General features: G+C 37.8%; 1 protein-coding gene across 1 annotated transcript in view; it reads left to right on the top strand.

Annotated features, from left to right (window-relative positions):
• Positions 1 to 12,845, top strand: part of INTS9 (integrator complex subunit 9) — a 122,347-nt gene that overhangs the window by 71,503 nt on the left and 37,999 nt on the right. Inside the window, exons 7-8 of the mRNA XM_058550428.1 lie at positions 8,992 to 9,112; positions 9,908 to 10,042. Coding sequence (XP_058406411.1) covers positions 8,992 to 9,112; positions 9,908 to 10,042 — 256 coding nt within the window. The remainder of the gene's footprint in view (positions 1 to 8,991; positions 9,113 to 9,907; positions 10,043 to 12,845) is intronic.

Below are 12,845 nucleotides of genomic sequence, written 5' to 3' on the forward strand. Positions count from 1 at the left end.
AAAGCTGGTTTCTATTTTTTTAATTTTTATTTATTTTATTTTTTTTCCCCCAAAGCCCCAGTAGATAGTTGTATGTCATAGCTGCACAGCCTTCTAGTTGCTGTATGTGGGACGCAGCCTCATCCTGGCCGGAGAAGCGGTGCGTTGGTGCCCGCCCGGGACCCGAACCCGGGCCGCCAGCAGCGGAGTGCACGCACTTAACCGCCAAGCCACGGGGCCAGCCCTGAAAAGATTCCTTTAAAACCAATGTCAAATAGTGTGTTGACTATATTTTCTTCTATGAGTTTTATAGTTTCAGGTCTCACCTTCAGGTCTTTGATCCATTTTGAGTTAATTTTTGTGAATGGCGATGGCAGATGGTCCACTCTCATTCTTTTGCATGTGGCTGTCCAGTTTTCCCAACACCATTTATTGAAGAGACTTTCCTTTCTCCATTGTATGTTCTTGGCTCCTTTGTCGAAAATTAGCCGTCCGTATATGTGTGGTTTTATTTCTGGGCTTTCCATTCTGTTCCATTGATCTGTGTGTCTGTTTTTGTACCAGTACCATGCTGTTTTGATTACTATTGCTTTGTAGTATGTTTTGAAGTCAGGGATTGTGATGCCTCCTGCTTTGTTCTTTTTTCTTAGGATTGCTTTAGCTATTCGGGGTCTTTTGTTGCCCCATATAAATTTTAGTATTCTATTTTCTATTTCTGTGAAGAATGTCATTGGGATTCTGATTGGGATTGCATTGAATCTGTAGATTGCTTTAGGTAATATAGACATTTTAACTGTGTTTATTCTTCCAATCCACGTGCATGGGATATCTTTCCATTTCTTTATGTCATCATGGATTTCTTTCGATAATGTCTTGTAGTTCTCATTGTATAGTCCTTCACCTCCTTGGTAAGATTTATTCCTAGGTATTTTATTCTTTTTGATGTAATTGTAAATGGTGTTGTCTTTTTGAGCTCTCTTTCTGTTAGTTCATTATTAGCATACAGAAATGCAACTGGTTTTTGTAGATTGATTTTGTACCCTGCAACTTTGCTGTCGTTGTTGATTGTTTCTAATAGTTTTCCAACAGATTCTTTAGGGTTTTCTATATATACAATCATGTCATCTGCAAATAGTGAGAGTTTCAGGTCTTCATTACCTATTTGGATTCCTTTTATTCCTTTTTCTTGCCTAATTGCTCTGGCCAAAACCTCCAGTACTATGTTGAACAGGAGTGGTGAGAGTGGGCAGCCCTGCCTCATTCCTGTTCTCAGAGGAATGTCTTTCAGTCTTTCCCCGTTGAGTATGATGTTGGCTGTGGGGTTGTCATAAATAGCTTTATTATGTTGAGATACTTTCCTTCTATTCCCATTTTGTTGAGAGTTTTTATCATAAATGGATGTTGTATCTTGTCAAATGCCTTCTCTGCATCTATTGAGATGATCATGTGGTTCTTATTCTTTGTTTTGTTGATGTGATGTATCACGTTGATTGATTTGCGGATGTTGAACCTCCCTGCATCCCTGGTATAAATCCCACTTGATCATGGTGTATGATCTTTTTAATGTATTGTTGTGTTCGGTTTGCCAATATTTTGTTGAGGATTTTTGCATCAATATTCATCAGCGATATTGGCCTGTAATTTTCTTTCTTTGTATTGTCTTTGTCTGGCTTTGGTATCAGGGTGATGTTGGCCTCGTAGAATGATTTAGGAAGTGTTCCATCTTCCTCTATTTTTTGGAATAGTTTGAGAAGGACGGGTATTAAATCTTCTTTGAATGTTTGGTAAAATTCACCGGAGAAGCCATCTGGTCCTGGACTTTTATTTTTTGGGAGGTTTTTGATTACTATTTCAATCTCTTTACTTGTGATTGGTCTATTCAGATTCTCTATTTCTTCTTGGTTCAGTTTTGGGAGGTTGTATAAGTCTAAGAATTTATCCATTTCTTCTAGATTGTCCAATTTGTTGGCATATAATTTCTCGTAGTATTCTCTTATAATCTTCTGTATTTCCGTGGTGTCCGTTGTAATTTCTCCACTTTCATTTCTAATTTTATTTACTTGAGCCTTTTCTCTTTTGTTCCTAGTAGGCCTAGCTAAGGGTTTGTCGATTTTGTTTATCTTCTCGAAGAACCAACTCTTTGTTTCATTAATCCTTTCTACTGTTCTTTTGGTCTCAATTTCATTAATTTCTGCTCTGATTTTTATTATTTTTCTCCTTCTGCTGTCTTTGGGCATTTTTTGTTCTTCTTTTTCTAGTTCTGTTAGGTGTAATTTAAGTTTGCCTATTTGGGCTTTTTCTTGTTTGTTAAGGTGGGCTTGTATCACTATGAGTTTCCCTCTCAGGACCGCTTTTGCTGCATCCCATATGGTTTGATATGGCATATTTTCATTTTCGTTTGTTTCCAGATAGTTTTTGATTTCTCCTTTAATTTCATCAATGATCCATTGGTTGTTCAGTAGCATGTTGTTTAATCTCCACATTTTTGTCACTTTCCCAGTTTTTTTTTATGGTTCATTTCCCGTTTCGTAGCCTTATGGTCTGAAAAGATGCTTGTTATGATTTCAATCTTCTTAAATTTATTGAGGCTTGCTTTGTTTCCCAACATATGGTCTATCCTAGAGGATGTTCCATGGGTGCTTGAGAAGAATGTGTAGTCAGCTGTTTTTGGATGGAGGGCTCTGTATATATAGTCTACTAGGTCCATCTCGTCCAGTTTTTCATTTAAGTCTACTATTTCTTTATTGACTTTTTGTCTGGATGATCTATCCATTGATGTAAGTGGGGTGTTAAGATCTCCTACTATTATTGTGTTGTTGTTGATGTCTCCTTTTAGGTTTGTTAATAGTTGCTTTCTGTACATTGGTGCTCCTATGTTGGGTGCATATATATTTAAAAGTGATATGTCTTCTTGGTGGAGTGTCCCTTTTATCATTATATATTTCCCTTCTTTGTCTGTCTTAACCCGGTTTATCTTGAAGTCTACTTTGTCTGATATGAGTATGGCAACACCTGCTTTCTTTTGTTTGCCATTGGCTTGGAGTATTGTCTTCCATCCCTTCACTCTGAGCCTGTGCTTGTCTTTAGTGCTAAGATGTGTTTCCTGAAGGCAGCATATTGTTGGGTCTTGCTTTTTAATCCATCCTGCCACTCTGTGTCTTTTGGTTTTAGAGTTCAATCCATTTACATTTAGGGTAATTCTTGATATATGAGGGCTTAATGTTGCTGTTTTGTCACTTATTTTCTGATTCTTTTGCATTTCCTTTGTTTCTTGTCCCATTTGTTTCAGACTGCCAATTCAGTTTGGTTGTTCTGTCTTATGACTCTTCTAGTTTTCTCTTTGTTTATCATATGTGGTTTTGTTTTGATTATTTGTTTAGTGGTTACCTTGAGGTTTGGGTAAAAAATCTTGTGCATGAGATGGTCATTATCTGATGGCCTCCTATTTCCTTATACTAAGTCAATTCAATCACTTTCCTCTTCCCCTTCTCAGTCGTTCTTGTTATACCTTATTCTATCTTGTGTTGTGGCTGTGTGTTTACAGTGATGAGGTTAAATTTATTTTTGATAAGTTTCTTCCTTTGATCTTTGAATTTAGTATTTAAGTGTTTGCTAACCTATTCCAGTAAAGATCTACTATTTTTCTGAGTTTATCTACCTATTTTTCTCCTTGCTCCAAGCTTTGTATTCCCTTTCTCGTCTTTTTTTCAGGTCTGAGGGCCTTCTTGAGTATTTCTTGTAGTGGGGGTCTCGTGGCCATGAATCTCCCTTAGCTTTTGTTTATCTGGGAGAGTTACTATTTCTCCATCATATTTGAAGGATATTTTTGCTGGATAGAGTATTCTTGGCTGAAAGTTTTTGTCTTTCAGTATTTTGAATATATCATTCCAGTCTCTCCTAGCCTGTAAAGTTTCTGTTGAGAAATCCACTGAGAGCTTGATGGAACTTCCTTTGTACGTTATTTTTTGTTTTTGTCTAGCTGCCCTTAATATTGTTTCTTTGTCATTGACCCTGGCTAGCCTTACCACTAGGTGTCGTGGAGAGGGCCTTTTTCTGTTAATATATTTAGGTGACCTGTTGGCTTTGCTTACTGGTATTTCCTGCTCCTTCCCCATATTTGGGAAATTCTCAGCTATTATTTCCTTGAATAGGCTCTCTGTTCCTCTTCCCCTCTCTTCTCCCTCAGGAATACCTATAATTCTTATGTTACATTTCCTAATAGAGTCGGATATTTCTCGGAGACTTTCTTCATTTTTTTTGTCTTAGTTCTCTCTCCTCTTCCATCTGGAGCATATCTGTATTTCTGTCCTCTAAAATGCTAATTTTTTCCTCCATATTGTTAGCTCTGTTCTTTAAAGATTCCAGATTCTCCTTTATCTCCTCCATTGTGTTCTTCATCTCCATCAGCACTGATTGGTTTTTCTTTATGATTTCAATCTCTTTTGTGAAGAAACTCCTAATCTCATTGAATTGTTTGTCTGTGTTGTCTCGTATTTCGTTGAGTGTTTTTATGATAGCTATTTTGAAATCTCTGTCATTTAGATTATGGATTTCTGTGTCTTCAGGGTTGATTTCTGGGTGCTTGTCATTTTGTTTCTGGTCTGGTGATTTCATATATCTTTGCATTGTGGTTCCTGTGTTGGTTTTGTTTTTCCTCATCCTGGAAATCTCTGCTTGCAGTTTTCACCCCCCGCCACTGTGTGGGGTAAAGGGCTGTGTAGTCTAAGCCCCCTGCGCTCTGCCCCAGTTTTTGTGCCCCGATCTGCCGGCCCCCTTCCTGTCCCTGTCCCCGTCCCCCCCCCCCCCCCCGCTGTGATCCGCGGGTCGGGTCTTTTGATCTGGTCTGCTGGGGATCTCTTGGTCTGGTCTATCGTGGATCCCTTGGTCTGGTCTGCCGTGGGTCCCTTGGTCTGGTCTGGTTGGTTGAGCTGCAGGGTCTGGTTTGTGGGGAGGGGGGGAGCTCTCTCTTTTGCCCTCTGGGTCCCTGACGTGGGGGGCTTCTCGTTCACCCTTCTTTATCCGCTCTCTGGGGTGCTCAGAGGTTGATGGTAGCCCTGTGGCTCCTCTGAGTCTTCTGTGCGGGAGTTTCCCACTGGCTGAGAGAGCCCGAAGAGCTTCGGTTTCCCCGCGAGGGCCACCCCTCCCCCCTCTCTGGGAGCCGCCAGGCCAGGGATCGCTGATCTGATGGGGAGGAAGAGGAGTTCTCCTTACCTCTCCCCACTTCCTCCCGGGGCCCAGCCCGTTCCACTCTCGCATGTGCGGCAGTGTGGATCTTTCCGATCTAGCTTTTCACTGTCTGGGATTCCATTGTTGGTCTGTGACTGTTCTTTTTCTTGTATCTTGTCGGGGGAAGAGTTCACGGGAAAGCTCACTCTGCCATGACGCTGACGTCACTCTTCTCTCTATTTTTTTAATTAAACTTTTTTATTGTAATATAAAACACAAACACCAAAAACACACAAGACTAATATATAGTAATAAATTATTTTAAGGCAACCATCCTTATAACCACCACCCAGGTCAACAAATAGAAAATTTCCAGTAACTCAAAAGCCCCTTTCTGTGCCCCAATCTAATCACAACCCACTCTGAAACATATATCATGGATTTCAAGCCTATTGTCTTTTTTGCAACTCAGATTGTCCCATCTTTGGACAGTGAAAGCCCCTTCATGTTGTCCACTGTGTCCTTTTACTATGACCTTTATAGTCTTTAATTGTTTCCTTGCTATCTAGTGTAGCAGGATATTTAAGACACCTTTTGTACATTCCCTGCCATAAATTGGGAATCACCCATTCCTCCAAGAAACTCTGGATTCTTTTAGTGGAAAATGGAATTCTAAGCTCCCATTTTGGTTTTAGCAATACTTATTGCTACTGGATTGGTCATTGTTTCTAGGCCTTTTTAGAGGACAGAACATATGTTTTTCCTTCCTTTTTTTTTTTTTACTTTTACTATATCTATATTAGCAGAACATATGGCCATTACATGCTATCCTGTCTCCATTTTAACCTTTACTCTGCCTTACTTCTACAAGTAACTTATATATTTAATGCTCACTACCAGCCAATATGTTGATGTTTCTGTAGTCATTTTGGTTTTCTGAAACTCATTCTTCGGAAGATATCCTGGGATGGGATCATGAGAACAATATTCCCTGAGTTTTTGCAGGTTAGTAATTGTTTATCTGTGCTCTGTGACTTTGAAAGTCAGTTTTGCTAGATGTATAATCCTTGACTTGAATTTTCTTCCTTTGAATATCTTAAATATGTTACTCTGTTTTCTTCTAGTAAAACAGCATTGCTGTTGAAAACTCTGATATAATATATTTTTTTCCCTTGTAAGTCACTTGCTCTTTTTGCCTAGATGCCCAAAAGTTTATTTTTCTGTTTTCTTTATAGTCTAAATATTTTCCCAGAATATATCTGGTGTTAGTTCTTCTGGGTCAGTATTCTCAGGTATGCAGTATGTTCTTTCAGTATATAGTTTCAAACCTTTTTTTATTTTAACAATTATGGTTTTTATTATTTGTTCTGTTTCTTTGCTTGGATATCTGTTAGGGACTCATGTTATCTATATGTTGCATCTTCCTTGCCCGTTTTCATTATATGCCACTTTCAAATTCTTTTTCTCTCTTCATTTCTTTTCAGTGTTTAATTTTTTCTTCCTATGTTTTTCTTACAGCATTACCTATTATGTTTATCCACACTTGTGTTTCTATTAGTTTAGTCTTCATTTCTGAAAATTTTTTTATTTCTAATTCTTTATTGAGTTTTCACCTCATTTTTAAGCTTTTCTGATATTTCTTTTATGTGGTTCTTTCATGTCTTGTATAATTTTTTAATGTTTTTAGCTTATTTTGAAACTTTGATATGTTTTTGACATGCTTTCATTGTCTATATGCTATCATATTTTTATTTCCAAGAGCTTTTTTTTTTTATAATTTTTATTTATTTATTTATTTATTTCCCCCAAAGCCCCAGTAGGTAGCTGTATGTCATAGCTGCACATCCTTCTAGTTGCTGTATGTGGGACGCGGCCTCAGCATGGCCGGAGAAGTGGTGCGTCAGTGCACGCCTGGGATCCGAACACGGGCCGCCAGCAGCGGAGCGCGCGCGCTTAACTGCTAAGCCACGGGGCCGGCCCCTCCAAGAGCTTTTTTATTCTCTTAATGCTCCCCTATTTTAGTACAAGTCGCTTCTCATTTCTTAGATATAATATCTTATTTATCTCTCTAAGGATGGTAATGACAGTAATTTTTTAAAGTTTTATTCTACAAGCCTAATTTATTACTTCTCCTCCTCCTTCCATTTGTTTTGGCCTTTATCATTTTAGAGACTTTTATCAAATGTGTGGTAATCCTTTGTTATTGGCTCATGTTTAAGAGTTGGACATTAAAAGACTGATTAGAAAGTCGGTGCACCATGAGTAAGTCTTGTTGAAGTCTAGACTTTACCATAACCTTATCTGTTTGGGCCATTTCATCGTGAAGCCCCGTGTTTGATATCTTTCAGTTGATTTTTTTCTTTGGCACTGACCAAATTTTTCAGAGAAGGTTCTTTCAGTCTCCTACTCTGGAGGATATAAGCCTAACTGATAGTGTTCTGGAAGCCATATGAGGAGAATAAAATTGTTAATGTCAGTGTATAAACTTTTACTTAACAAACCTGCCTCCAGTTGTTGGTGGTCTAGTCCAGACTTGTTTTTACTCTCTCTGGAGAATAACCTCTGGTGACATGCCTGGGAGGGGAAGTGTAATTGCTGGGCTTTAGGGACGAGGTGAGGAGAACTGGAAGGTTCTATTTCTTAATCAGTTTTTTTAACAAATCCTCTTGTATTTAAGCCCACCTTCATCCTGACTTCCAGACACACCTGTTGTTTCCAATTGCTGAGCTTTTTGTGGATTCTGCGGTATAAATTAAGTTCCTTGAACTTTCCTGGGTCTGCTAAGTCAGTTATCATTTGTCTTTCTACTTTCCACTTTCTAAAATACTGTTGCTATTGTCTCTTCTCTCATTCTCTCTATCTTGAGGGTGTATGTGTATGAAGCCCTTTACTATTGTTCAGTGGTATTTCAGGAGAGAGAGCAGAGCTAATGCACACTTTTAATTTACTGTGAGTTCCTTGACCTGTATTGTACAGAGAATCTCAGGGAAGTCACTCTTCAGGTCTCTTCTTGATTCTATTAGAGCAAATGATAAAATGTTTTTCTAATGACAAATTTTTGTTGTTTGGTTGGTTTTAAGGGATACTACTGATGCTGGTCTGAAAGGTCACAAATCATGTTTTATTTTCCCCTTCAATCCAAGCCTCATCCATGTTTAACCCAGTCTTTTGTGTAGCTGAAAAGTTTGTTTCATTTATCATTTGTGAACAGGGAACAGAATGTGAAATGTCATATAGAAATGCTCCATACTAAGGTGTATATGGTAAGCCCTAGAACAACCACTAAAGAAATAACTAAAAAAAAATAGTGAAAAATCATGAAAGAAAATTGAAAGGCTACATCAAAAAATATGCACTTAGTACCAAAAAAAACTAGTAAAGGAGGAACAGAGAAACAAAAAAGACATGAGACATATAGAAAATAACAATTAAATTGGTAGTCATAATGCAGCTATATCAATAATATTAAATGTTAATGGATTAAACAGTTCAATCAAATAGCAGAGATTATCAGACTGGATTAAAAAAAAGCAGATAGCTTGATAAACAGAATAGAGAGTAAAAAAAAAAAAATCAGTGAAACCAAAAGTTGGTTCTTTGAAAAGATCAACAAAACTGACAAACCTTTAACTAGATTGACCAAGAAAAAAAGAGAGAATACTCAAATTACTCGAGTCAGAAATAAAAGAGGGGACAGTACTACCAACCTTATGGAATAAAAATGATTATAAAAGAATTCTATGAACAATTATAAGCCCGTAAGTTGGACAACCTTGATAAAATGGAAAAATAGCTTATAAGGAATCCTCTATAACATAAAGAATTGGCATTGTGGTGCATTTACAGGCTGCTGCCTTCTCCTCTCAAGGATGCAGTGGAAGTGTCAACCTGGAGAAGATGCTATACAATGCAAGAGGTGAACTCTGCCCTTAGTAAAATTCAGCTGGTGGGATATTCTCAGAAAATTGTGAGTATTACTTTGGTTTTAAGTGATTTCTGAATGTTTTTGATTCATATCCTAGTTCCTTGAAGGACCTTATAGTTCTCTTTTTTAAGCCATTCAGTCACTAAGAATCTTGTACAAGGTGAAAAGACAGAGCATCTGTCCTTTCCCTCTATCCCTCCCAGGTTCTTATTAGTGCTCTTTCCTAACCCTCACGTTCCCCATCACTAGCTAGCATTTGATTGGCCAGCATTTAACAAGTGAGGAAAAAGGCATCTCATCCTATTCACATTAGAACAGTGGACACTGCTTTACAGATTTTGGACAAGTGAAATAAGAAACAGAGAGCATAAAAGAGATCAAGAAGAAATTTGGCAAGTATAACTTTTGAGCTCTTACCTGATAATGATAAGGGTGCCCATTTCTGTTAACTTGTGCCCAGAGCCACTCAGTAGAGAATGACCGAGAGATTAACACCTAACCTGAAAAGGAAAATAGAAAACCCTTGTATTTTTCTGTTTGTTCTATTTGGTAATATATCATCTCTGCCTTTTAATGTGGGACCCCGGGTGCCTGGTGACATGTGGATGGGCTGAAACTCTCACAGCGGTGACAAGTAAAGACTATAGGATTACTTTCTGTGTCTACCATGTGATTTCCATTGTCTTTCTGTTTTACTTTAAACTTTCTGGTTTACTTTAAAATAGTCTCTGTTTCTAAGTGGAGAAGAATATTTCTGTTGTTTTTTCCTACAAACTTGTCTGGTATGACTGCATCGTTGAAAGCTCATCACACATTCTTAGTGTGGTTCTCTTCTAGGAGCTTTTTGGTGCAGTCCAGGTGACTCCTCTCAGCTCTGGCTATGCCCTTGGAAGCTCCAACTGGATTATCCAGTCCCATTATGAGAAAGTATCTTACGTCTCTGGATCTTCCTTGCTTACCACACACCCCCAGGTAATTCTAAATTCTCTTTTAACAACTCAGCTTTTTAATTATTTAACCCAAATTCATAGTGTACCCAGAGTTTTGAAATCAGCTGTTTTTAAATCTTCCTAATTTTGGTTTCTACAGATATTCTTTTTTTTTTAATTTTATTTTATTGTGGAAAGTACACTTTAGCATGAGATCTACCCTCTTAATAAATTTTTAACTGTATAGTACATTATTGTTGACTATAGGTACAATGTTACACAGCAGATCTCTAGAGTTTATTCATCTTGCTTAACTGAAACTTTATATTCTACAGATACTCTTTATCAAAGTTAGATTATGCGTGTCCCAACATTTAGGATTCCAAGTTCCTCTGTAAGATCCTGCTGCCTTTAGGGTCATCTCTAGGATTCTGAGATTTCCCAACACTTCCAATAACCATAGCCTGACGTGAAACAGAGATGGTCACTCGTTCACTCAGCAAATATTAATTACTTAATAGTTACTAACAGCTTACTGTGTGCCAAGCACTCATCTAGGTGTAGGAGATTCAATGGTGACCCACAGGCAAAGTCCCTGCTTATGGATCTACGTTCAGTTGATGTATGGAGAGGACAGTGTGCAGAAAATAAGTGAGCAAAGTAATTTCAGATTGATACAAGTACTGAAAACAACAAAGCAGGGTTATCTGTAGAGTATGGAGACTAGTTTAAATTGAACGGTCAGAGAAAGCATCTGGGGGAGATCTCATTGGAACTGAGACCTGAAGAGATGAGCCATGTAAAGCTGTGAGGGCAAAGCACTACGCAGAGATGGCAGATGAAGGCCCTCTAAAGCAAGAACAAGCTGGGCATGTCTGCAGAGCAGAGAAGACCATTGTGATTGCAGCATACTAAGTGTAGTCTGCAGAGATGTCCGAGAGGTTAGCAGAGGCCAGGCCGTGCAGGACTTTGTAGGCCATGATAGGAATTTGGATTTTATTTTAATTTGTAGAAGGAAGCTACTGGAAGGTTTCAAGTTAGTCATTCCTCAACAGTCATATTGGCAAGAAGCTAAGTACATAAACATTGTTATAAATGTATTATTTATTCCATTTTAGGTATTTGTAAAGAATTTATTGTTCATAAATCCTGGTTCTTTCCATGATTGTAAAGGAGGGCAGGGGAGATTAGATAGTTAGCTGATGTATTGATAGATAACTTGGGGCAGTCCATATCCCATTTAATATGGGAGAAAGAATGACTGTTGTAAGTCTAGAACAATAGGATGCTTCTGAGCTGCCACTCTGCATTGTTTTTTTCATACCTTCTTTTATAATCAAGTTTCATTTCAAGGTCTAGAGGGGACAAGCTGCAATTTTTTCCTAGAGCTAGCAGAATTCTGGGCCTTTCCCACTTACCGAAATCAAAAACCTATCAGTGTCATCTTAATCTGCTTCATTGAATCAAAATTTTTTATTGGCAGCTTCTATCCTTCCTGATATATTCCTGCATAAAAGATAGAAAGATTACTTGGCTGCCAGCTCTTCCAATTTGTCCTGCTTAGATCAAAGCCCTTACAATACTATTGATGTAATTTCCAGTAAATTATTCTTACAAGGTCCATAAATTTAAAGGGAAAACAAGGTCTTGAAAGTAATGAGCAACATACCTAAGTAATTAATTTTAATTTCTAGCTGGCAACCAGTATTGTATGTAAAAAAGAAAATAAATTAGATTTTCTTTTAGCCGGATAATTGGATTCTGTATTGAATTAGCAGAGATAAGAAAAGTTGTGGTTTGAAAAAACTTGATAGTCTGCTTCAGAGGTCAGCAAACTATGGCACATTAAAATAAAATCCAAATTTGGCCCCTCACCCCTTTTTGTAAATAATGTTTGTTGGAATACAGCCATACTCATTTGTTTATGGATTGTTTACAGCTGCTTACATATGATTACGGCAGGTATACTTGAAAGTTAAACTTGACAGAAGAAGGCCAACCACTAGTCTACTTGAATGGAACCCTCACTAGCTAGGAAGACTATAGCAGGCTGCTGTAGTGATCTAAGAAGCATAGGGGAATGAGGCTTTGGATTAATCCTGAGGTGGTAAGAATGGAAAGATAAGTTAAAGAAAACATTGGCACGTCTTTAATTCAACAAGCATTTGTTGAATGCCCACTGTCTTCAGGGAAGGAAAAATACAAGTCAAAGATTTCGTGCCTGGATGACACTGAGAATGGTGATAATGACATTAATCCACTTGACAAGGAGGAGTTGGCAGGGGGGTCATTGTTTTCAGAAGGAGGTAGTGAGTATGATGAACAGGAATTTGAGAGAACATTGGACAGATGGAAATATGGAGCTGGAGCTTGGGTGTGAAGGCAAGCCTAGAAACAAATTGGAGAGTCATCAGATTTTTTAAAGTGTATAAATAAAGGACTGAGGGCGAAAGACTAAGCTCTGGGGAACATTTACCAATAAACAGTGAAAGGAAGAAAAACAGTCTTGAATAAGAATGTTTGGAGAGTTAGAGGAGAATTGAGGCCAAAAAAGGACAGCATCCCAAATGGAAGAGAAAGACAATTAGTCTTTACTGAGCACAAGATCTCAGTAGTAATTTTTTAAAATTGATCTGATAGTTAACAACCATGCTGAATTCTCATATTAATTCTAATGTTTATCTATTGATGATAATATTGTCTGCAAAGAAGTTAAGAGTTTTGTCATTTCTCTTCCAATCCTTATATCTTTTATTTCTTTTTCCTGTCTTATAACTAAGCTCTGTAGTCCCATGTTAAAGAGAAGTGATCATAGTGACATCCTTGTCTTGTACCAGATTTTAAAA

Source organism: Diceros bicornis, chromosome 11, assembly GCF_020826845.1.
Source record: "Diceros bicornis minor isolate mBicDic1 chromosome 11, mDicBic1.mat.cur, whole genome shotgun sequence".
NCBI lineage: Eukaryota > Metazoa > Chordata > Mammalia > Perissodactyla > Rhinocerotidae > Diceros > Diceros bicornis.